At 46.4% G+C, this 24028-nt stretch overlaps 1 protein-coding gene across 30 annotated transcripts in view; it reads right to left on the minus strand.

Annotated features, from left to right (window-relative positions):
* SVIL (supervillin) overlaps positions 1-24028 on the minus strand; it is a 761399-nt gene that overhangs the window by 134451 nt on the left and 602920 nt on the right. For all 30 annotated transcript variants that reach the window (XM_078663371.1, XM_078663368.1, XM_078663380.1 and 27 more), the window contains 2 exons: positions 16573-16718; positions 9219-9394 (listed from right to left, as the gene is read on the minus strand). In XM_078663371.1, the coding sequence (XP_078519497.1) occupies positions 9219-9394; positions 16573-16718 (322 nt within the window). The remainder of the gene's footprint in view (positions 1-9218; positions 9395-16572; positions 16719-24028) is intronic.

The raw sequence follows: 24028 nt of genomic DNA on the forward strand, positions 1-24028 counted from the left end.
TGCTTCAAAACGAATTGAAAAGTGGTATGGACAGGAATATGCTATGCTACATCCTAATCAAGCACATCAAACCATAACAGTAACTTTACATAGTTGTGAAATACATTTTTTGCAATTTCACAATTTTTGTGAAAAAACTATTCAAAGCAATTCAGCTGGTTTCCTCTACACCTTTTAAACATAGAGGATGTTTGGCCAACATATCAGAACATCTCTTCATGAGAAACAAATTATCTTTGCCATTATGCAGAACGCTGGCAAGCAAACCTCCCATTGTTTTACTTCATATTTTCAAAGTGGTTCTCACGAAAATTACAATTTCCGCTGAGCGTAAGAAAACGAGTTTGTGCTGGGATTTTAGATCCAAAGTTTTTATAAAAGCTTTATATAGACAAGCTTGTGATTTCCATACGTAATATTCAGTGTTACACAACATTTAATCAATTTACTACAATTTATTAAGAAGCATTATACATGTCTTTCGGAAAACGATGCCGATATAGTGCTTATTCTATAGTTCACCATAATGCTGTGTTCAGAGTGACTGAAAACATGAAAAGGACAGACAACCTCTGAAATGGATTCTGTGAATATTTTCACTCCAGTAACTTAATTGGCAACAAACTTTCGTTCCAAAAGCCACTTGTGGCTGGCCTCAGGCATATGAAGTACTTTCCAAATGTTATGCAAGAATTAGATTGTATGGGAGAAAGGCAAATGTCCGGAGCCCACGGGAAAAAGTAAAAAAATAAAATAATTGTCAGAACTCTTTTTCTACTGCATGTATTCCCATCATCCAGGTTGCTAATGAGTGAACAGTTCAGAATTCCGAAAGTAAAGAGTGGCAAAACCAAAAGGTCACTCTAAATAGACCATGGCAAAGCAAAGAGGTTTTAGGTAAGGGAAATGTTTAGTAAAAGCAGGAGAGAACGGTCATCCCAGCTGTCTTATGAAGAAATGAATATGCTACTTACCAGTATGCATCTGTTCTTGGCATGTAGGGCTGCTAACATTCATATCTGTAGCATAGATCGCCGCCTACTGTTGGGTCCGGATTATTGCACATTGTTGTACTGGAAGAGTCTTCGAAGTATCACGAAATAGGTGGCTCCTCCCCTGGACTACAGTGCGCATGGGCATCGACTCCATCCCCAGATTGTTTTTAGCCATTGTGGCAAAGATGGAGTTTAACAGTGAAAGTGATGACCATGCTAGAGATAAAAAGTAAGAAAAGTCTGCAGCCGCTACGGGCGCCGGGGAGGAGGGCGGGCGATATGAATGTTAGCAGCCCTACATGCCAAGAACAGATGGATACTGGTAAGTAGCATATTCAGTTCGAGGCATGTGGGCTGCTAAATTCATATCTGTAGCATAGAATACATAGCAGTCCCTCCATTAACGGCGGCCGTCCGTGCCAGCTGCAGAAGTCTGAAAAAGTGTTTTAAGAACAGCCTGTCCTACAGCTGCCTGCTGTTTGGAATGCACATCTACACAGTAATGTTTGGTAAACGTATGTGGTGTAGACCATGTGGCTGCCCTACAGATGTCTTCCAAAGGAATGTTACCCAGGAATGCCATGGAGGCCCCCAACTTGCGTGTGGAGTGTGCCCTGGGGGGACCGTTAAAGTGCGCTTAGCCTTCTGATAGCAAATCTGAATACACTTAACGATCCACCTGGCTATTCCTGCTTTGGAAATGGGGTTGCCTTTGTGCTGGGCTGCGAAGGCAACAAAGAGTTGCTGTGTCTTTCTAAAAGGTTGTGTTCTGTCAATGTAGTACATAAGCGCCCTTTTGACATCAAGTGTATGGAGCATCCTTTCTGCTACCGTTTGTGGGTTGGGAAAGAATGCGGGCAGTTCGATAGTTTGATTGACATGAAACTGCGACACCACCTTAGGGAGAAATTTGGGGTTAGTGCGCAGCACCACCCTGTTTGAAAGTATTTGTATAAATGGCTCTTGGATGGTCAGCGCCTGTAGCTCACTAACACGTCTTAGAGACGTTATGGCAATGAGAAAAGCCGCTTTCCATGTGAGGAACAGAAGCTCACATGAATGCAGAGGTTCAAATGGGGGACCCATCAATCTGGTGAGCACCACATTGAGGTTCCACACAAAAGCTGGCGGGGTCCTGGGAGGGATGACCCGCTTCAGCCCTTCCAGGAATGCTTTAATGGCAGGCACCCTGAAGACAGAGAGATGCTGCCTGTTTTGGAGATAAGCCGCTATGGCGGATAAGTGTATCCTAATGGAAGCGTATGCTAGATTGCATTTGTAAAGATGCAACAGATAGCAGATATTAGGAATGGAGGCATCGAGCGGGTTGATAGCGTGCTCGGTACAGTAGATGGCAAACCGCTTCCATTTTGCTGCATAGCAAGCTCTGGTAGTGGGCTTCCTTGCCTCCCGGATGATGTCCATGCATTCAGGGGGCAAATCAAGGTAGCCAAACTCTAAGACCTCAGGAGCCAGATCGCCAGATTGAGCTGTTGCGGATCCGGGTGCTGAATGTCGCCACGGTTCTGCGTCAAGAGCCGGGGTGTGAGGTGCAGTCTTTGATGCGGCACCACGGAGAGTTCGAGGAACGTGGTGTACCACGGCTGTCGCGCCCACGTTGGAGCAACTAGGATGAGCGTCAGCGAGTGTTGCTTGAGCTTTCTTGCCACCAGCGGAATGAGAGGCGCTGGGGGAAAAGCGTACGCAAATCTGCCTGACCAGTTCATCCATATCGCATTGCCCTGCGATAGTGGGTGAGGGAACCTGGCGGCAAAGCTTTGGCATTTTGCGTTTTCCTCCGTGGCAAACAGGTCCATCTCTGGATGACCCCACTGCTGGAAGTACGGGCGGAGTACTGATGGATGTAACTCCCACTCGTGCGTTTGGTGGCTGTACCTGCTGAGCAGATCCGCCATCTGATTGTCCGTGCCCGGGAGGTGTTCCGCCATGAGGAAGATGTTCCTCTGAATGGCCCACTTCCACATGCTCTGAGCCAGATGAGACAATTGTGGAGAGTGCGTACCTCCCTGTTTTTGAATGTAGTACACGGCTGTCATGTTGTCCGTCCGGATCAACACGACTTTGTTGCACAGATGTACTTTGAAGGACTTGAGTGCCATGAAGATTGCCATCAGCTCCAAGTAGTTGATGTGCATCTTCCTCTGTTGCGTTGTCCATAGTCCCTGCACCGTATAGTGGAGCACATGAGCCCCCCATCCTTGGAGAGACGCGTCCGTTGTTAGTGTAATCTGTGGCACAGGCTCCTGGAACGGTCGGCCCTTGCAAAGGTTTTGTGGATTCCACCAATGCAGAGAGCTGTATGCCCGACCCGTCACCAACACTAGGTCGTTTAGCTGTCCTTGAGCCTGAGTCCACTGATGCGCTAAGCATTCTTGGAGCGGACGCATATGGAGTCTCGCGTGCGGGACTATGAAGATGCAGGAGGCCATCATGCCTATCAACTGCATGAACACTCTCGCTGGGAGTGAGTGTTGTGGTCTGAACGTTTGGATCAGCGCCTGGATGTTGGCGATCCTCGCTGGGTTTGGCTGAGCTGTGAGCCCGAGTATTGATCGTCGCGCCTAAATACTGCCGCACATGGGCTGGCTGAAGGTATGACTTCGGGTAGTTCAGTGTAAATCCCAGACTGTGAAGGAGGTGAATGGTGTGGGACATGTCTGCGGCGCACTGCTGGGCTGACTTTGCCTGCACGAGCCAGTCGTCCAGATAAGGGTAGACATGTATACTCTGTCTCCGAAGGTGTGCCGCCACAGTCGCCAGGCATTTTGTGAACACTCTGGGAGCAGTGGTCACTCCGAAGGGGAGCACCTTGAACCGGTAATGCCCGTTTTGGATGGTGAAACTGAGGTACTTTCTGTGGGAGGGGTGGAGTGGTATGTGAAAGTAAGCATCTTTGAGGTCCAAGGTTGCGAGGAAGTCTCCCTGTTGTAACAAGGGAAGAACCTGCTGCAGTGTCAACATGTGGAAGTGTTCTGAAAGAATGTACTGTTTTAAGGGGCGTAGGTCTGGAATCGGTCTGAGCGAGCCGTCCTTTTTTGGGATTAAGAAGTACAGGGAATAAACCCCTGTGCCTTCCTCCTCCACCGGCACGAGCTCTATTGCGCCTTTTTGCAGCATCACTAGAACCTCCTGCTGCAATAAGTGCAAGTGCTCTGCTGACATAGGACGGTGTTTTGGGGGCATGGGTGGTGGGGTGGATGTCAGTTCTAAACAATAGCCGAACTGGATAAGTTTTCTGACCCACCTGTCTGTGGTGATGGACTTCCAGACGGGCAGGAACTGTTGGAGTCTCCCCCCCGACAGGTGTTGGATGGTCGGGGGCAGTGACAGGGAGTCACTGTTTGTTGGCGGCAGAGGAACAGGAACTGTTGTTGCCTCTGCCTCTACCCTTGGCACTGTTTCCTCTGTATCCACCTCTGCCCTGCTTGCTGTAGGAGGATTGCGCACCACTTTTATTGAATGGCGTCTGCTGCGACATGTGCCCTCTGTTAACACCTCGATTGCCTGAGCGACGAAAAGTGTTCGCTCTAAATTGTTGGGACTGGAGAGCTCCCATGGACTTGGCAGTCTCGGTATCTTTTTTGATCTTCTCCAGGGTGGTGTCCACCTCTGGGCCAAACAACCTGTCAGGATTAACGAGTTGGTTGAGGATAGTAGTCTGTATCTCTGGCTTGAATCCCGAGATGCGGAGCCAAGCCTGACGTCGCAGCATCACACTAGTGTTGATCGCTCTCGCTGCTGTGTCCGCAACATCTAGCGCACACTTTATAGCAGCTTTGGAGATAAGCTTCCCCTCCTGAATAAGCATTTCAGCTCCCTCTTTAAACTGGTCTGGGAGGTGTTGTAACAGCTGCTCTAGGGTGTCGTAGTGCGCCCTATCGTATCTGGCCAACAGAGCTTGCGTGTTTGAGATGCGCCATATGTTGGCCGCCTGAGCTGCTACCCGCTTCCCAGATGCCTCCAGCACTTTTGACTCTTTGTCCGGGGGAGGAGCTTCACCCGTCGTCTGGGAGTTTGCCCTCTTGCGGGCATTAGAGACCACCAAAGAGTCCAAAGGCAACTGGCCCCGTATGTAAGTGGGGTCGCCAGGTGCCGGTCTGGATTTCTTCTCAATGCGGGGGTTTACCACCCGGGATCTTGTGGGTTCCTTGAAAATGTCTGCCGCATGCTTAAGGACCCCTTTCAACATCGGGAGAGTCTTGACAGTTTTGTCAGCAGTAGAGAAAGTGTCAAAAAGGAAGTCCACTTCCACGGGGTCAGCATGCATCTCCACCTTATGGTTTGTAGCTGCCCTTTCGATTAAGGCATTAAAGGCCGCAGAGTCCTCAGTGGGGGACGGCTTTACGTTATAGACCTGTGGATCCTCGACCGTCTGCTGGTCCCCTCGATCACCAGTATCCATCCATGAGTCCTGCTGCTCATCAGGCTCTGTATGAGCAGGGAAGTTGTACTCCTCATCTTGGTCCCCTCCATCCCCATCTGAGTATGTGGGTGAAGGTGTTGCACTCCGCCTAGGCTGAGGAAGAATCTGCTCCACCAGAACTTGGGTGTCTGCTGCAGGCTTTTTACGTTTCAGAGGAATGGTAAAGGACTGCAAAGGTTGTGAAGTAATCTTCCTCTTGTATAGCGTGAGTTTGCCGGTGTCGGCATCGATGAAATGCTCCGACCGTTCTTCAACCAAAGGTTGTCGAGGACCCACGGTCCCAGCCGGGTGAGTGGACGTCGACACGGTGTCCTTGGGCACCGACCGCGGTGCAAAGGCCTTCGGCGCCACCTTAGGCGGCAACGTGTAGACGAGCGGTGCCGATGTGGTCTTCGGTGCGCCTGTTAGCTTCGGTGCGGAAGGAGTCTTCGGTTCCGATGCCGAAGCCTTGTCCTTAAGGCGCTTGAGGGAGTCCGAGACCTGCTTCGTAAAGGAAGCGGACGGTTTCGTAGATCCGACTGATGTCTGTGGTCCGCCCCCTGGGGAAGACCCGAGCGTGGCAGACTTGTGTTTGTCCGGTCGAGGAGCACTGCAGACCGGTGCGCTTCGGTCACTGTCCACTACCGTAGACGTCTATGCCGATGGCTTCGGATCGATCGGCTTTCCTTTAGGGGTCACGGCCCCAGACCTCGGCTCTGCGGCCGTCACCGACTTCGCGTCAACAGGCCCCTTGGTCTTCGGCGCGACAGACTTTCCCGATGCAGGCTCGGCAGTAAGACGACGGCGTCGGCACCGGAGCGGACGTCTTCGGTTTCGATGGCGCGTCGGCCATTTTGGTTTTCACCGGTACCGAGGGTTTCGGTTTCGTTTTCTGTAATGGCGGCTCCGCGGAGGTGTCCGTAGCTGAGCCGGAAGGCGGGGCCGTGGATCGAGGTGTAAGGTCGTGGGTAAGGCCGCGTGGCGATCCCGTGACCTGAGCCTTTGTAAAAGTACGAACGGGGCATAGCTCTTCCTCCGAGCTATCTTCCATGGCCCCATATGCTTCGTCGTCATCCCCTACCTTCGACGATTTCTTCAATGTCGGGACTGTGGTCGTCAGCTCCGTCTTCGGATTCGGCCTCCACCGGGGTAGGGGAAATCTGCAGGTGACGCACTTGCTAGTCTTCCGCGGGGTCGTCAAAGATGTCCACCGGTGCCGGAGCCGATCGCCGGGCCTCAAGGCGCGCCACGCGCCGAAGCTTGATCGTCTTCTTCGATCGAAATCTGGAACAGGCCATACAGTTGGCCTCGTCGTGGTCCGGCGACAGGCACTTGTTGCACACAGGATGGACGTCGATGTGTGGGTACTTGGATCCACACACGGGACATTTCTTGAATGGACTCCGCTCCATGCCGTCGAAGTCTTGCTGCGTCGACTAGGCCCCGATCACCGAAGAATCTCACGACCACCCGGATATCCGACTCCACGAGCTGGAAGATAGACGGGACCGAACGCGAACAATACCGACGGTGCCAATAAGGCCTTTTGGCCTCGATAAAGTACTTATACGATTCCGAACAGGAGACGTCGAAATCACATCCGAACCCAATGGCGGAAAAAAACAATCTGGGGATGGAGTCGATGCCCATGCGCACTGTAGTCCAGGGGAGGAGCCACCTATCTTGTGATACTTCGAAGACTCTTCCAGGACAACAATGTGCAATCATCCGGACCCAACACTAGGCGGCGATCTATGCTACAGATATGAATTTAGCAGCCCACATGCCTCGAACTGAAAGCAACATCTGAGGCTACAACAATATGAAAGCAAGGAATATGACCCCTTTGTTGAACAGACTGAGCAAAGTTAGGCTGTACTCTCACAGATGCACTCTATGAAAAAAGTCAGAAGATAACGGTGTTGTAAGTGGTGAACCAAAAATGCATGAACAGCAAAATATTGTATTGTAAATATTGTTGACAACGGGCCAGCATTCCCGATGCCTCTGCAAGAAAGCCTGTATTGTGAAAAACAGAAAAACCTATAAAGTCAACATTTTATAATGACCGTGCTAGAATGACATCCTAAATGGACTTCGTTCATTTGTCAAGACAAAGATAACGCATCCTAAACAAAAGAGACATGGGCCAGCAGTTAAAATGTTATGCCAATGAAGAAAACACGAAGAACTCACACTGGCAAATACAACCTAAAGGTCAAGTACGAACGTAAAACAAAAGTACAGTAAGTACACCCAGCCCATCACTAGCTGCACAGTTCACAATGTACAGCATCACTGTGCCAGACAAAAAGCCAGGCACAGTCTAAACCCAATAGGGAAGTCAGAAGCATGGATGGCACCATCTACAGGTTTCAGCCTTCAAAACGAATGTGGCTTTACATTTTGATACAAGGTGTGACAAGCCATTATAAGACTCACCCTGTAATGAACACCCTCATCACAAGGCGTGGGACCAATTTAACCAAATGCAACGCGCAAAAAACACAACCGAAAATAATGGCGCAACCACGACATGAATCCACTGCTGAAGAGGAAGAAAACATGAACGTTATGAACATGTGATGGGATGTCTGGAAACCAACTGGGGCACTGCTGACAGAAAGCTATCACTACAATGCTATTTGTGTGGGCATGTTCTGAAAGCAGGCACACTTCCTCACAAAGCCAGGCATCTTTAGTGGTTTGACCCTCCCTCGAAATCAGGAGAACAGACCCCAGTTTTTTTTTAACAATGTATCAGCCGCCCTGACACGTATAGTAAAAGTTGTTTAAAGTGGGGAAAAAAAGACGCATGCCACCTGTACTACATCATTCACTAAGGATTTCTTTGGTGCGTATAAGCTGCTCCTTGCCGGAGACAAAGAATGTATTGGCCAGTTTCATTTACGTTAAGACAGTAAATTACTTCTCACCATATAGATACATTGTATTAGCTTGAGGGCAAGAACGGTTTCATTTTCTTTCTTTGACACAACAAGCACACTTTCAGCACTGAGCCCCATTCACTAGTCTCACCAATGGATGGATTCACACTTTAGTCTAAATTGTAATGTAATGTATAAACCAGTTTCCACATATTGCATCAGGCTGTGAGGTCAATGGATCCTAGATCACACAGTACCCTTTGCAGCAATGGGGTGGGGGTTGGGGATTTGACCCCAGCCAAACAAGACAAAAAACTCATATGGAAAGGAACTGAAAACAAAAAGGTTCTTCAGATTATTTTGCACACCTCGTTAGGTGAGAACATTATTTTCTGTAGTTGGCACAAGATTTTGAACACCACACCCTTCACTTGAATGGATACCTGAAACCTCTTCCCAAGCTAGCCTCAGCTCGGAGGCTAACTCCTTCGGCTGCGCCATAATGTAAGAATAGGAGTATAGACACTTGGACTGTTTGTACAACAGCGAGTGCATGTAGTTCCAAGCTTTTGCAGGCGCGTGAAACGATTCAAAGACTATCAGTGTATGCAAAGTAAAAGTCGTCCATCTACCGATGTTCAGCTTGTAATAATAAACTCAAAGACAGCAGCTATAAACAGAACTAGATTTAACGATTTGTGCTAATTGGACATTCATAAACATTTATTTAATACAACTTACTCATCAAACTCTAAGCCAGACGAGTACGCCTTTAAATACTTGGGATACAAAGAAGTGGGTCTACAGTGAATAAAATCACACCAGCTTCAAAGAAAAAACATTGGAAATTGAAAAAGTAAACAAAACGCAATGAAGATTTAGTCACAGCTCAGGTGCAAATGCATTTCGTACCTCGGTATGAGAGGGTTGCACTCTCCTGGATCCAAGGGGTTAATGTCACAGTTCTCATAGTCAAACGTCCCATTCCACAAATGTTTTGCCAGCTGGAATGCCACCTTCCTTTGTGTCAATGTGACTTCCTTACCATGCCAGACGTAAACTTCACTGCCAAAGTCGAATACTAGCACCTAAAGAGATTTAGTACATAGAAGAAAAAAAAACATTTCAGTTGACGGGTCGGTCTAATTTCCCAATTCGCTCTTCAATCTCAAACCTGTTCTCATAAGTAAAAAAAACTCAAACTCCATAGAGATTGGTTTGAGACATGCACATATCAGATACACCCCGTATAGGATTAATCCTATGCCAACAATCCACACCCGAGAGGCTGGACAGCTTTAACCATTAAAATCTGATCTGAAATGTCTGTTTGGTGAAGACAGCAAACAACCTTCTAGTATGCAACAAAGGTTGAACCTGAAAAGATCACCAAGCAACGTGGGTGCCTGAATAAAGTTTACCCAGGCAGACGCAACCTCATCAGGCTCGAAACAAGAAACAGGAATGAAAAGACGTGATGCCAGGCCTTCTGCACCCAAGCACCTGCAAGTCCACGTCACAGAGATCTGGTGAGGTCCATCATCCCTGTACCTCATGAAGTCACTGAAGGCTTTGATCTTTCAACAAACACATGAACCCTCGGATTATGTACTCCAGTTAGCACCCACCTGTACGCATTACTTCGCCTAACTCCTTCACTGATTCTGTGGTCCTTTACGTCCCCATACTTGCATAGAACTCCATTGCTTCTTAGCCATGTTTATGTTCTATTAATTCCCACGCACACGTACAGGCTAGACAGCCATTTCTCAGCTGGAACAGTTACGCTTTCCTTTTTATGCACTCTACTCCTACAAATAGCACAGTAGAAAGTCCCATACTCTAACTAGGGGTAAAATGGAATACTGAACACATGGTGCGAGAACAAGGAACACTAAACCATTTTTCTATCTTTAAGCAGTATTGTTCCCTGGACAAAAGTCATGACGGTCTGTATAATTGATTTAGCTATCTATTTTCCAGCACAAGCCGGTCCAATTAAAACCTTTGCACTTTTAGAAACAATTGCATTTTTCCCCATTTATACAATTCTAAGCGTTTACAGTATGCACCTCTTTCGCTTTTCATGATTTACACTGTACGTTAAATGGCTGATGCAAAGGCATTATTTTGCTAAAGACACTAACCAGCAAACTTACTGACTATATAATTACACTGGGAAGCCAAGAGTTTTGCTCTGGTCCCTCTCACTCAACCATAACAGTGTGATACAGGGTACAAGAAAAATAACTAAATTATTAAAACTTCCTCCTGCACTTAAGATGCCCTGACTCTGACAGACGTGTGCATACTTGTGAGCAGGCAAACATTGGTATTACAAGAAATATCAAATAAAGCTGACCTTATCACCCTGGAGGCACCAGGGGTGGTCCAGTACATGGGACGTGTCCCTCAGTTTGTATCAAAAACCTGAGTGGGGGCGTGAGAAGCAAGTGGAGGCCCCCTCACACCCAGAAACATTTCAAAGTGAAGGTGACGGTATGGTTGAGGGGGGGCTTCCCTGCCCAAACCATCTAGATATGGAGAACATGAAGCGGGCTCTTGGACAGACAATATTAGTAATATTTGTTGCACGTTCCTCCTCCAGAGTGAAAGCAAATTTAAAATAATGTTTGGGAAAGCCAATTGGGTCTGTTATTTTAGAGAGAAGCTCTATTTTGTTCAGTATGACCTGTATGATTTATTGGCACACCTTTTCAGGGATGCAAACTGCAGGCATTTCCATTTAGTAATGCCACTCCATACTATATATAACTATCGTGACGCAGGACACAGACTTGTACAGAGACTGGGTGTAAGAACAAAGATTGGGTTAACAACTAAGCAGATTATGTGGAACAGCACCAGGCTGGAGAAAAGAAAGATCAAATGAGACCGCGTATTTCCACCTACTCTGGAGATCCATTTACCCACGTCTTCCTGAATGAGCAAAGCTCCAAACTTCACAGATTTCAGTTCTTTGCAAACGACCTGACAGGCGTTCAGATTTCAGCACAGCTAATGTTTTTTCCGTCTTTTTTGTAGTTTAATACACAGTCGAAGTACTAAACAAGAAATGTAAAATGAGCCCTGTGAACCAGACCAGAGATCTGTTTACAATGCGTAAGTTTCACAAAAGACTGAATTGTACTCCATCCAACAATAACTTTACTAAATGGAATAGGATCCAGAACGATTCAGGGAGCATGCCAGTAAAATGTGTCTGTACACTGTGCAGTGCCCACAGCATGAGTAACGATGGTTGATCAGTTGTATATAACAGTGAGCAAGCGATTATGGATTTCTGTAAGTATGCAGGATGGGCAGAGAGCCAGTCATTTGTAATGCATGGTGGTTAAGCTTTCTGCTACTTCAGAGCAGAAAGATAGGTGCAACGATCCCTCTTATGACCAAGCCTGGTGACAAGGAGTTCCAGCTATGAAGATACATCAAAGAAGGGAGGAGTAGATATCGAGCGTGTGTTGAAGGTGTTTCTTATTAATTCGTTTTTTTTATGCAAGGTATGTCAGAAAATCAAAAAAAAAATGTGAAAGCAATGGATTATTGTGTGTAGACTTGAGAGTTGTTTGAGGTGGCAGAATAGAGACCGAATGGCATAGTTTCAGGACATTAGCCCAGGAATATAGACCTACTTGGCAGAGCATATGGCAGATTTGTAATCCTGATGCATTTTCTACTTCACTAAGCCTGCTTCTTGCTATGGCAAGAGTCAGAAAGCATGGTTGGCTGACGAAATTTGAGGGGCAAGGTTGCATGCAGTATAATTTGAACATAGCTGTAGGTAGCATCTTTGATGCTTCTGTGGGGATCAAGATACTCAAACCTTGCAGTGATGTGCTTTTGGAGTGGGAGGATGTAAGCTTTCTGTGGGCAGATGAATTTCTGGGTTTTGAAAGCATTTTTGAATGAGAATTGGTAAGAAAATGTGAAATGAGGATGGTACAGCGGGCACAGTGATTTGACCAATGCCAAAGCGTTTAACTAATGCAAGTGCATCGGTGGAAGACTGCTTCTTGAGGTGAACTTGTGCTTTACAGACACGTTGTTATGCGTTATGTAACAAGTAACCCAGGAGTTATTGTCTTTCAATGTGAGGATACAGAGGGGGGGATTTAACTAATTAGGTTATTAAAAATTAATGTAACATTAGAAAGGTTATTTTAACACTTAGTAAGATGCAGCCTCCCCTTCGTGGAGAGATAGGAAGTGAACCCCTGTGCCACGCTTTGTGGAATGAATGTAAGCTGGTAGGCAGCTACTTAAAGTAAGGGTTGATGTCCCATTACGCACCACTGGATATGATAAAGGGCAGTGTTTGACAACTCATAAAAAACAGTGTCATGTTGTCCCCTTGTCCCTCCCCTATAACTTTTGTCTCCTTCAGTTTTATTTTTTTTCTTCAGCTTGATAGTGCTAGGAAGCAGCCCAAGTGTCACACATGGTATTTAATCATGTTACTTTCTATAGCACGGTTTCCTCCTTTTCACCACAGCAGCTTTATCTTACTTTTCTGCCCATGCAAAGCTGTGATGAAGCCCCAGTTCAGCATGAAGCAATTGCATAAATGTGACATTAGCTTACTTCCTCTGGCCTCTTTCGTACTTTCCATTCCCTCACCTCTACAGCACAATGATGCAAGCAGCAGCATCAATTTTCCTTCACTAATAACCAACATCATATAGCTTGAAAGGCCCCATAGTGGTTACCAGTAAAGCATACAACAATCCTTCACTAATCCCACAGGGTTCAATAGAAAGCCCAGAAGTTACTGGTTAGTAGCCCAGAGCAACCGGTTGTCTTCATACCCTAACAGACAAGAAACAGCCCACAATAGGCACTGAGGCTGTCCCTTCAATCCACACAAAGTATACAATTGACTCTCACAAGGCTGACATTTCCCACTTCAGATATGTCAGGCACAAGGGACAGTGTAGCCTTTATGCATACAAGTGCAGTCCCCTGCTTCCGAAGAGCAACCTCAGGTGGCAGATCGTTCTCCCACCTCGTCGCCAAGACCTGGAACACCCTCCACATCCACCTACGGCAGACCCAAGACCTGCTGACCTTCAGAAAACTCTTCAAGACCTGGCTTTTCGAGCAGTAGCAGCATTCCCCACCCCAGCGCATTGAGACCCTCACGGGTGAGTAGTACGCTTTACAAATGATATGATTGATTGATTCTTTCCATTACTAATTATGCACTTTTGCAAACAACTTATTCCACTCCCCAAATTACTTTAGGCACTATGCATTATACTTCCACCCCATCATGGTGTAAAGCAAATCACTCACCAGCCATGAGGCTGGGCTGCATTTGGACATTTAAATCACCTGACAAAAGTGGGGGCACAAAGTTTTGGTTCAACAGAAGGCAGACAGCAGAGCATACGCTCCTAAAAAAACTTTTAACAGCCCCTGCTCATCTCCTGCAATCCAAGTCTAATAAGCAGGCAGGGGAAACCCCTTTGCTGAACTAGCTATAGATACACCCAGTCCACACCAAAGGGGATCCACACCCTCCCCCTCAGTGAACATCACCCCGCCCCATGACGGACCATGGGTGGGACTCCTCCCATTGCTGCAGTTCAATTTCTCATTTTTCCAAACAGCAGCATGCCCTACTGTGTGCATATGTGGAAAATGACTAAACTCGGTATACATAAGCGGCGTTTCATTTATGTTCACTCTAGCCACGTTGAGCGTAAAGTGAAAATCATGAAACATTGGCCACACCATCTTGTCCCTTTTTAGGCCCCTTCATACTCGTAAATGGCAGCCATTTTGAAAACCATGGTCTCCCTGCCCAGCACCGCTAGCTAGCTCGTCTCTCCCTCTGACCTCGCAAGCATCCCCCACGCGCTGATAGCCCCCGCTCTCTCATACCTGAACCATAAACTCCCCTCCAGCGCTACTCTGCCTCGGAAATGCCTTCCGTTCCCGGCCAACACCTCCCCATCCTTTTGATAAACCCCCTTTCCTCTGTGCCCAATCTTCCTGCCCGTTCCCAGGGCGCCACCTGGCCCTGCGGATACCATTTATTGGCCCCCTTACAGTAAGCAGCTGCCCCGATTCAAAGGATCTCTGACTGATCAAAGCCCCCTCACCCCATGGGATCCGATCAGACACACATTCCGGGAATCGACGGAATGTCCTGGTGTGCGATAGTCATCACCTACTGTGACCGGGGTGGGGACTTCTACTGTAAATGTGTGTGGGAACAGGCCCAAAGTGAGGATTCCGAGGATGTCTTTTCCGTACATCAAAGTATTGACAAGAATGTGTTTCATGTAATAAAGCAATAAACCTGTGTATAAGAGGCCAGGCCTCAAGGATGCGTTTAGAGCACCTCGAGAAGATACCCTGTTGTCTGATTTGACATGTTCTGCTCCGTCGGAATAAACTCCTGTTTCCTGCCTTCCAGTCTCCAGCGCCTGCCTCTTTATTTGGTAAACCTTGAGTTGGGTGAGAGGCGGCTAACGCCGGGCAAACCTTGAAAAGGGGTAATCGACCTGATCTGCCTGACCCTTTTTCTACACATACAGCCAATATGTTATAGAATTCAAATAGAGCCTGGTAATGCGGTCACTGTGGCTCATCCAGATGCGGAAGTACTTCTCCGGTGTTCTAATGTGGAAGGACTATTGATTTTCGTTGGCCGCCCGCTTTTTGAACAAGTGTAATAGCCTCGATCCTGGTTTTGGATTTGACCTATTAACTTCACTGAAGCCGGCATAACTGCATGTGAGACACCAACTTGTCCCGTTAAGTGCTCTCTGGGCGCAGGAGCCCAGTGGATCTATTTCTCCCTTGTCGCCCTGGGTGACCACCTCCTTGATGAGCGCGTGTTTTTCCTTCAGTACCCTTGTCCTGATGAAGCCCTAAAGACCCCTGTGGCTGAAACGCGACCGCGACAGCGTCGACACCCTTGTGATTAGGAGTCCCTGTTTTAGTTTATCTTTGTTTGTATATTCAGGCGCCTTACGCAAAATAGAGCTGTGAGAGAAATTACATCTCAGGCGTATTAGGGATCTCCAGTATAGAGTTATATCACTCGAAATTAGGAGTGTATATATCGTGTGATAGGTCATCCATTGATATCTATTTTTGGGTACACTTTTTGTATATATATGTATTGTATAGATTGTATTTGTGATTTGTATATAATGCATTATAATGTGTGTATATAGTGAATTTGTTTTCTTTATATATATTTGTTTTGCGCCGTCTCCTTTTTGTACTTGTTCATACGTCCTCTGAATTTTGTTAGTAATTTGCTATATATTTAGTTATATAGAACATGATAATTTATTGTTTCATGTTCTAAAATTATAAATTGAATTTATCCCTCAATACCATTTTGTTCTACTTCTTCATCTTTTGATGTTCCTTGTCCAGGTATGGGAGGGTAATGTGGGCATAACCCCTGTTATTGTTCCTATACTGTGGCTCATCCAGCGCTCTTAGATACACCACAGGGGAAGCAAGTGCCTGTATCATGTCAACGCTACACAAATCTGCCACATTCTAGTGGAATTTGAAATACACTGGTAGCAAATTGCGCTTGCAAAGCAATGTGTGATCTGTAGTGTGTGGTTTGCACTATGCAACTTTGGAAGGATTGCCATACTGAACTAACTTGGGAAGTTTTAAGGAGGTCCAGCAAAGAAGCGTGAGTTTTAGTATTGGAATAGCTTGAACAACTGTATGCGAGTATGAAGGTAAATAGTTAGAGAAGTTGTGCATATTAGCAAAGCAATCCGTCTTGGCCCATAAGGGTTGAGGTTAATTGGTAGAGCTGGGTGTTACAGTGCTTGCCCTGGCGACTGGGGTACACGGGAAAGGCTGTGTATAGGTGATAATGCCAGAAAAGCCACGGACAGCTGCAAATCAGGACTGAGGTGAATGGGTCGATACTATGTTCCCACTACCAAGTAGGCAAGGATCCTACTGCACACACAACTACGATGCTTTGGGTAAAGACTGTGCATTAATCAATGACCTGAATAGCAAGTTTGCTTTTCTGTGCAATATTCTCCATACCAAGCACATTAATTCGGTTGAACCTTAAATTGTGGCATTAACTGATCGTGCATGGTTATTTAAAGATGTTATGTCAACTAGCCAGTTTCTCACACAATTTTAACTAGCAGTTTATTACCATTGCACAGATGAAGAAAGTCTTGATGCCTAAAGATCTATTTAGCACAATTGTTAAAATAGAGGATGAGAATGTTCAATTGCGTACCTCCTTTGAGTTGAGCAGTGAACATCGAGGTATTTTGCCCCAATATTCATCATCAGGAACAAGTTTATCATCCAATAAGCGATAAATGCAGTTGGTTTCTATGATTGCATTTTCATACTTCTCATCTTCATCTGGCTCTCCGGCACCTGAGGAATATAAATACAGACTTGTCTTGATCATGGGTAAAGCAGCACTAAACTACAAAACAAAGTACAAAGTGACTACATGTTTCAACTCTCAAGCAACCCTCAGGTGTCAGTCATAAAAGAAAGCTGGGGAGCCAACCTGTAGGCCAGATTTTTGCATCACTTGCAAAAGATAAAAAACATAAGTGGTACATAGTCTGCATGTCAAATAAAATAGTTTACCATCGGTAACAATGTATCAAGTGGATATTCTATCTTCCTTCCGAATACTCATCACAGGACTATCCTCAGGTCCCCCGGCGGGATTCTCAAGCATTAAGCAATAAAAAACACTCCAGCACCACCAAGTAGCACCACATATTTAGGCATAACTTGATCCTCCCCAGATGTGAGGACATCAGGATATAAATGGCACTGGCTTGGGCCCTGGGGTTCGTTTGTTAAACCACTCGCAACATCCCCCCCCCCCATACATTCCACTGAATCAATGTTTGTGGATAGAAACTGAGAAAGCATTAACGACAAAATCATAGCAGTTCAAACGCTGGCATACCTTGGTATCGTATTAATGGAACCAGCTTATAAGGAGAGGATGGAGGAGGCGGAGGAATCCGTGGGAAGATTTAGTTTCCATCAGAAATATTGTTGACAAAAGTAAGTAATTTTCTTCTGATGGACATTTCTCCCTGCAGATTCCTTACCTTTTGAATGAGTTCCAAGGCAAGAGGAAAGGACTGAGTAGTTCTGATTATTCAAGAAGTCGTGCATCTGCCTGCCCGAGCTGTGAGGCAATAATGTACTGCAAACATATGTAAGTGAGACCAAGTAGCTGCCTTGCAAATATCAGCTACTGGGACTCACTAATATCCTCCCCACCTTCACTTCCCCAGGTGAAGGCCGCTGAATTAGCCATAATCCTTGTGAAGTGAAAACCAATGCCATCCAGGGGGCCTTACTTGCACAAAGCATAGCAGAACTTTATGTAGAGAGTAACCTAATGTGAAATTGCATGCTTGGCTAATGCTTTGCCCTCTACAACCCAAGCAAAGTCAACAAACTGCTTTCATCCATTCTGCCCACCCATGAGTAGAGGATAGAAGATATTGCAAACATGGGATCCAGTCTGTGCAATTTTTCCTCTTCCTTGGTGGACTGAAAGGGGAAAACAAATAGAAGTGTTATAGACTTGCATATGTGAGAAGCAAAAAACCTTCAGTAACAGCAAAGGACCAGTGTGAAAAACCAAATGATCTGCGGAGAAAACTGGAAGATAGCAGGAATAAAAGAACAAGTAATTCCCCAACCTACAGGCCAGTTACTATAAACAGAATGTTGCAGACAGAAGTAACCTTTAATGATCAGGCAACTGTGCATTGGTTTGAATGGGGAAGCCATGCGGAAGGTCTTCACCAAATTCAAACTTCAATATAGAACAAAGCATGCACAGGAGAAAACAAGTATATTAACATTTTAAATGAGCATTCACTGGTGGAGTGTTGATGACTGATCAGAGAGACACGGGAGGTTGGAAAAGACAGGCAAATTTCCTTTGATGGTGACAACCATCAAGCCCTGCTGTGCAAGAGTTGCCAAAAATAATAGATTATTCGAGAGGCAAACATGGAAGGGATTCAAACATGGAAGGGATGCAAACATTCGGACTTAAGTGTCAAACTGCACCTAGCATCCCACCCAAAAATATTTTTGGCTTCTAAAACAACATCAGCCATCTCTGCAGGTATCCAGAAGGTCTACAGTTGGAACCCATTAATGTACACATGTACAGCTGCCACGTCAGAGATGGAGGGTAGGGCCCCAACCTGCAGTGAAAGCAGGTTCACCCACAGTGGAAAGATAAGAGGGGGTTGAATGCAGAAGTTGAATCAGCAAGAACACAGAGAACCATACAAAGGCCTCCGTTCTTATTGTGCAACAAAAAGTAAAGAGTAATATCCAACGCCTCTCTCCTCGAAGGGTACCACTTGTATGGACCCCTTTATTCACCAGGGTATGAACCGGTTTCTGAAAGATAGAGACCTGTGCTGCAGAGCACTGCCTGACAAGTGGGCAGTGGAGAAAGGAAGGGAAGAATGCAGCCCTTTAGGCCAAACTTACCTGCTCCACGTTGACCCTCCTGAAGCAGTTCTCCCTGGTCCACCGTGGAGTATGCCGTTTGTGTGGGAGGTACTTCCGGCAAGGAGGTCAGCGCTCTAGTTGCCATCCCACTACTGTAATAAATAACCATGGTCACCGGAGCGCACAGCAGGCGCGCCAAAGTCAAGCCCGTCTGTGCCTGTCCGTGCCAGACTGCCGCCAGCCGCTAGGAAGCCTGCCCAATCATACCCAGACCTGGCGCACACAACAAACTCGTCTACTCCAGGACAGAGCTTATGCATATCAGAGATCTCCACCACTCCTGCTATTGTCATAAAAAGGGCTCGCACCACCTCCAAAACATAGGTTTCTTCTCATGCCCACATTGCAGATACCAAAGCACAAATCGCGCTCTAGTACAGCCTGAACCATATTCCCCCAACCCCATGCCCAGCTCGGGCCCTAAGGGGAAAATTAAGTTGAGGCCTGACTCAAATTCCCAGTGTCAAACCTCCTCCCCTGAGACATAACTGGAAAGGCTTTCTGCATCATTCATAACGACAAGGCTAAATTCACTGTATTAGAACAACGCTCCAATGAACTGATCAAGCTCAGGATATTTAGATTAGATCTCTCACCCCAACGCAACTGGAAAGGGGCACTGGTGTATCGTCCCCCTGGACCCCTAGTTGATTTTCCTCTCCTATTAATGGAGCTGATAGCCCCTCACGTAATCTCATCTAGCAACTTCATGCTAATGGGAGACTAACATCCACAGTGAGAACCTTGACAAAGCAGAAACCTCATCCTTCCTAGCAGACCTCGCCACATTGAATCTCAATAAAATCAACAATGGCCCCACCCACACAGCAAGACACACCTTGGATATTATCTTCTTGAATTCCCCCCTCCTCACATGCGAGGCCCCGAAGTCAGTCAACTGGTCCGACCATGCAATTATCGACTTTCAACTTCCAGGACCCAGAGAACTACATTGGCCCACCTTACGATAACAATCCACCTACAGACAATGGCATAAAATCAATCCAGTCGCCTTCGCATCTCCCTTCACAACAATTAAAAACTCGCCAGGCAGAAATATCGAAGATAGCCTTGCCCATCTTAATAAATCTATCTCAGCTGCCATCGACCTGATAGCCCCGGAAAAAGCAAGCCCCACTAAACCCAGAGCTACAAAGGCAGCGTGGTTCTCTCTAGAACTCCACAACGAAAAAAACGGGTGTAAAAAGCTGGAAAGAAAATGGCGTTGCACCAACCGTATAGCCTTCAAAAAAAAGTACAAGGCCGCCCTCATCCACGACCATAAAAACATCAAGCGCGCCCGTAAATCGCATATAGCCCTACAACTCAGCCAAGCTGAAAACACCCCAAAAGTCATGTACCAAATCCTAAAAACTTTCACCAACCCCAAAGCCTGTGAATCAAAAGAAGACCTCTCCCAAGTGCTATGTGACAACATAAGCAACCACTTTATACAGAAAATTGATACCATATACAATAAAATCGCTACCACCAGCCCCCACACAGACACCCCCATAGCTCCCCTTTGGATCCCCACACAAAATAAAAACACCATGATGAATTTTCCCCCTCTAACTAAAGAGGAAACTAAACTAATAATGTGCAAAATAAAATCCGGGTCCCTACTTGATATCATACCTGCCAAGATCACGACATCTCTTGCAAAACAACTATCAGAGCCCATTTGCTCCCTTCTAAACTAAGCCCTGGAGGAAGGATATCTACCCTCCTCATGGAAAGCGGCCCAAATCATTCCCATACGGAAAAACACCAAACTACCCATGGAGAATCAATCGAATCTCCGCCCCATCTGCCTCCTACCTTATTTGAGCAAAGTCTTGGAAAAACATGTCAACAAACACCTATCCGACCATATCGAGGCGGCGGAGTATCTGGACCAGGCCCAATTGTGTTTCCGACCTAAACATAGCACTGAATCACCTCTAGTGGCCGTTACCGATAACACCAGGCTTGCCCTAGACCAGAACCGGCCCACCCTTCTAGTGCTATTAGACCTCTCCGCCGCTTTCGATATGGTCGACCACCAGACTTTGCTCATGAGAATGAGGGAGGGAGGGATTGGGGGAGTAGCCCTGAAATGGATGGTCAGTTTCCTATCTTACCTGTCCCAGACATCAACCTTGGCCTTTTCCGGTCCAAATCACAAGAACTTACCAAGGGGGTGCAACCACAGTTAAGAACCTAGGAGTGTACCTTGGACAGAGCCTCACTATGAAGCATGTTACTCACACTGTGGGCTCATGCTTCCACATATTAGGCCTCTTAAGGAGAGCTTCCCCTATCTCCCCCGACTCCACCAGAAAGACCTTGACTCAGACTTTAGTACTGAGTAAGTTAGACTATTGTAATGCCCTCCTGATCGCATCCACTGAGTCCACATTAAACCGCCTCCAGATGATACAAAACACTGCCACCCGCCTGATCTTAAATGCCCCCCACAGATCAGCCTCTCATCCGCTCCTTCACCAACTACATTGGCTGCCCATACGACAACGCGTGAAATTCAAGATATGCGGTCTTACCCACAAAGCAATATGGGGAAATAGACCCTCCTGTCTGGCGGGGAGGCTCTACCACAATACTTCACTCCGGGCTCTGCGCTCAAGCTCTAAATCCCTTCTCAAAATCCCCAGAATAAAAAAGTCAAGGACTGGAGTGAGTCTCTCTCACCAAGCCCCACTCATATGGAATCAAATCCCTCTTTCCTAAAGGCAATGCCCAGACCATTTGAAATTTAGGAAAACTCTAAAAACTGCACTGTTATCAGCCTTGCCCATGGCCGCGGCTCTTGCTGCATGTCCCGAGCACTGAGATACCCTCCAGAGGTTGATTCAAGCGCTATACAAGACAATAAATTAAATCAATCAAATCAAACTAGAGCACCCAGCAATCAGGTTGTTTTGGCTTCAAATTGGTGGCCTAATGAGCCCCTTCGAGACCTCACCTCCCCTGACCTCCCTCTGCAAGCTTGGGGTGGACAAAGGTGGGAGTCGGGGGTTTTGCTATGGCAGGCCGAGTAGAGAATGGAAGAGACTGTGGGTGCTGCTATTGACGATGCTGGTGTCCCTTAGGTCCACTCTTGCCCTAAATGCAGTGCTACAACTGCTGGCTGATTGGACCAACTGGGAAGATTGTCAGTGACATGACAATTGTTCCCTGGAGAAGCCCTGAAAGTGACCATATAGCTGGGGAAGGTAGGCCCACCAAGCATACCACGGCACAACTAGTTAAAAAAATTAGCAGAAAATGGTCGCCCTTCTCCCCAAAGAGCCAATTACCATCAAAGTGGCCACGTGGATATCTCATGAAAACCATATTGAGTGAATTCAGGTTCATCAATTTTAAAGTAACCACAATGGCTCAAATCAATGTTTCGGCAGAATCTAGGACTCTCTTGAAGAGGTTTCGTAGCCTCTAAAATTTGGCTGACCATGTAATTAGTAAAACAGATGATGGTCATTTTTTCTAGGTCACACAAACGTGGACATAATGGCCAAGAAGGCCCATGGCTTTAGCAGTGTGCAGAACTAGGCTACCTGAATAAAAGAAATTTGAGCCCAAAGCCTTTTTGACTTGCAATCTAAAGGAGCTGTTTGGATTCAGGTTGGCAGATGATGCTGGTAGCACCGAGTCTTGTGAAAAAACATTTTGGATCAGAAAGTGCAGGCCTAAATCATTGAGTAATTGGTCTGCCGAACTGCCATGCACTAAAAAAGGACATCGCCTAGGTAGCCAAAACAGTCCACAAGAGCACTTCGAACAATATCAACATTTCTGAAACTGCGTAGGACAATTGTAGGCTTCAGTCAAGATGTTAGACTTGGTCTCAGCAGTAAGAAAGGGCAGGTTCAGTATTTCAACAGATTTGCATTCCAAAAGGGGGGTCGTGATGGATGAGGAATGTCTCCTTCCAGCAAGGTGTCATTGCCACTAACATTCTCTAGGTTCAAGTAGAAGTCAAAGCCCTTAGAGGGAAGAAGTTATTAGCCTCAGTGTCCTCTTCCCTTGTGTACCAATAAGCTCTATTGGGAAATTCCAAGGCATCCGAATTTAATCAGAAGTTACTTTGACAGGGCACATTTCAGGACTGTAAGGAAGTGTTTTGACAGACAGTCATCAAAACAAGCATGAACCACTCTTGGCCACAGACCATATCTGGCAAACATTGAAGGTTGACTCGTAGCAGTAATCAGAGGGCAGAGCCAGTGACTGCAATGTAGATGACACTAGATACACAAGGGTCAGCTGCTGTAGGCAGAGCGTATGTGCTTTACTTGTAAAATAGGTGGCGGCGCTCATAACGCTGCTGATACACCTGTGGCTGGCACTATAAAATGTCAGACCATAATAAGCAAGGGTGCACAGTCCCGAATCTACCTCCGGCCTCTTTAACTCATTGCCAGTCACTCCCGCCACGTTATCTCACTCTTAAAGGTGTCTGCTTTCTCCCTTGCAGATGGATTTTCTGTGTTTCTTTTCCTCTGTCTAAGTCTTGTTTGATTTTCCCTCTGTAGGCGCAAAATAAATGCGGGTCCCCCAATCGGCAACCTCCAGCTCCATTTAAGCACTGCAGGGGGTTCCTGTAGAAGCAAGGATTGGAGGCACCAAAAGATCAAACCCAAAGCCCATTAAGAAGAGTAGCTCAGAGAGGAGCAGGTCATGCAGATTATGTCCACCATGGCCTGCTGAAAGTCCAATCTTGGAAGGGTCAGCATATGAAGTTTGAAAGTCTCGCTTACGCCCCTTCAAAAACTGGCTTCAACTAGGAGGAATAGCCTGGCGTCAGGAAATGCCAGTCTCTTCTGACAGTCCCAGGGGCAAGACAGTTATTTGGGGAGAATAAGATTTCTCCTCCTCATGGGGTTGTTTTTTTGCAGGAATATCAGCTAGGGGATGGTTCTAGGTCTAGAGATTTAGCTAAAGAAGTGGATGAAGGACTGCTTACAGATATTCATTTGTGCCATTACTTCCGGGCTGGCTGTACCGGTCAACTAAACCAAAACAGTATCACCTTGCCACCTTGAAGCTCTGGAGAGCCATTGCTGGTTAAAAGGTTTTTTACATCCAGTCTGATGCCTGGGGATGTTCATAAAGTGAGGAATCTGCAAGAATTTAACCTTAACAAACAATTGCCCTGGAGGGTACAAGATTTT

The sequence above is a fragment of the Lissotriton helveticus genome, chromosome 10 (assembly GCF_964261635.1).
Source record: "Lissotriton helveticus chromosome 10, aLisHel1.1, whole genome shotgun sequence".
Classification (NCBI taxonomy): Eukaryota; Metazoa; Chordata; class Amphibia; order Caudata; family Salamandridae; genus Lissotriton; species Lissotriton helveticus.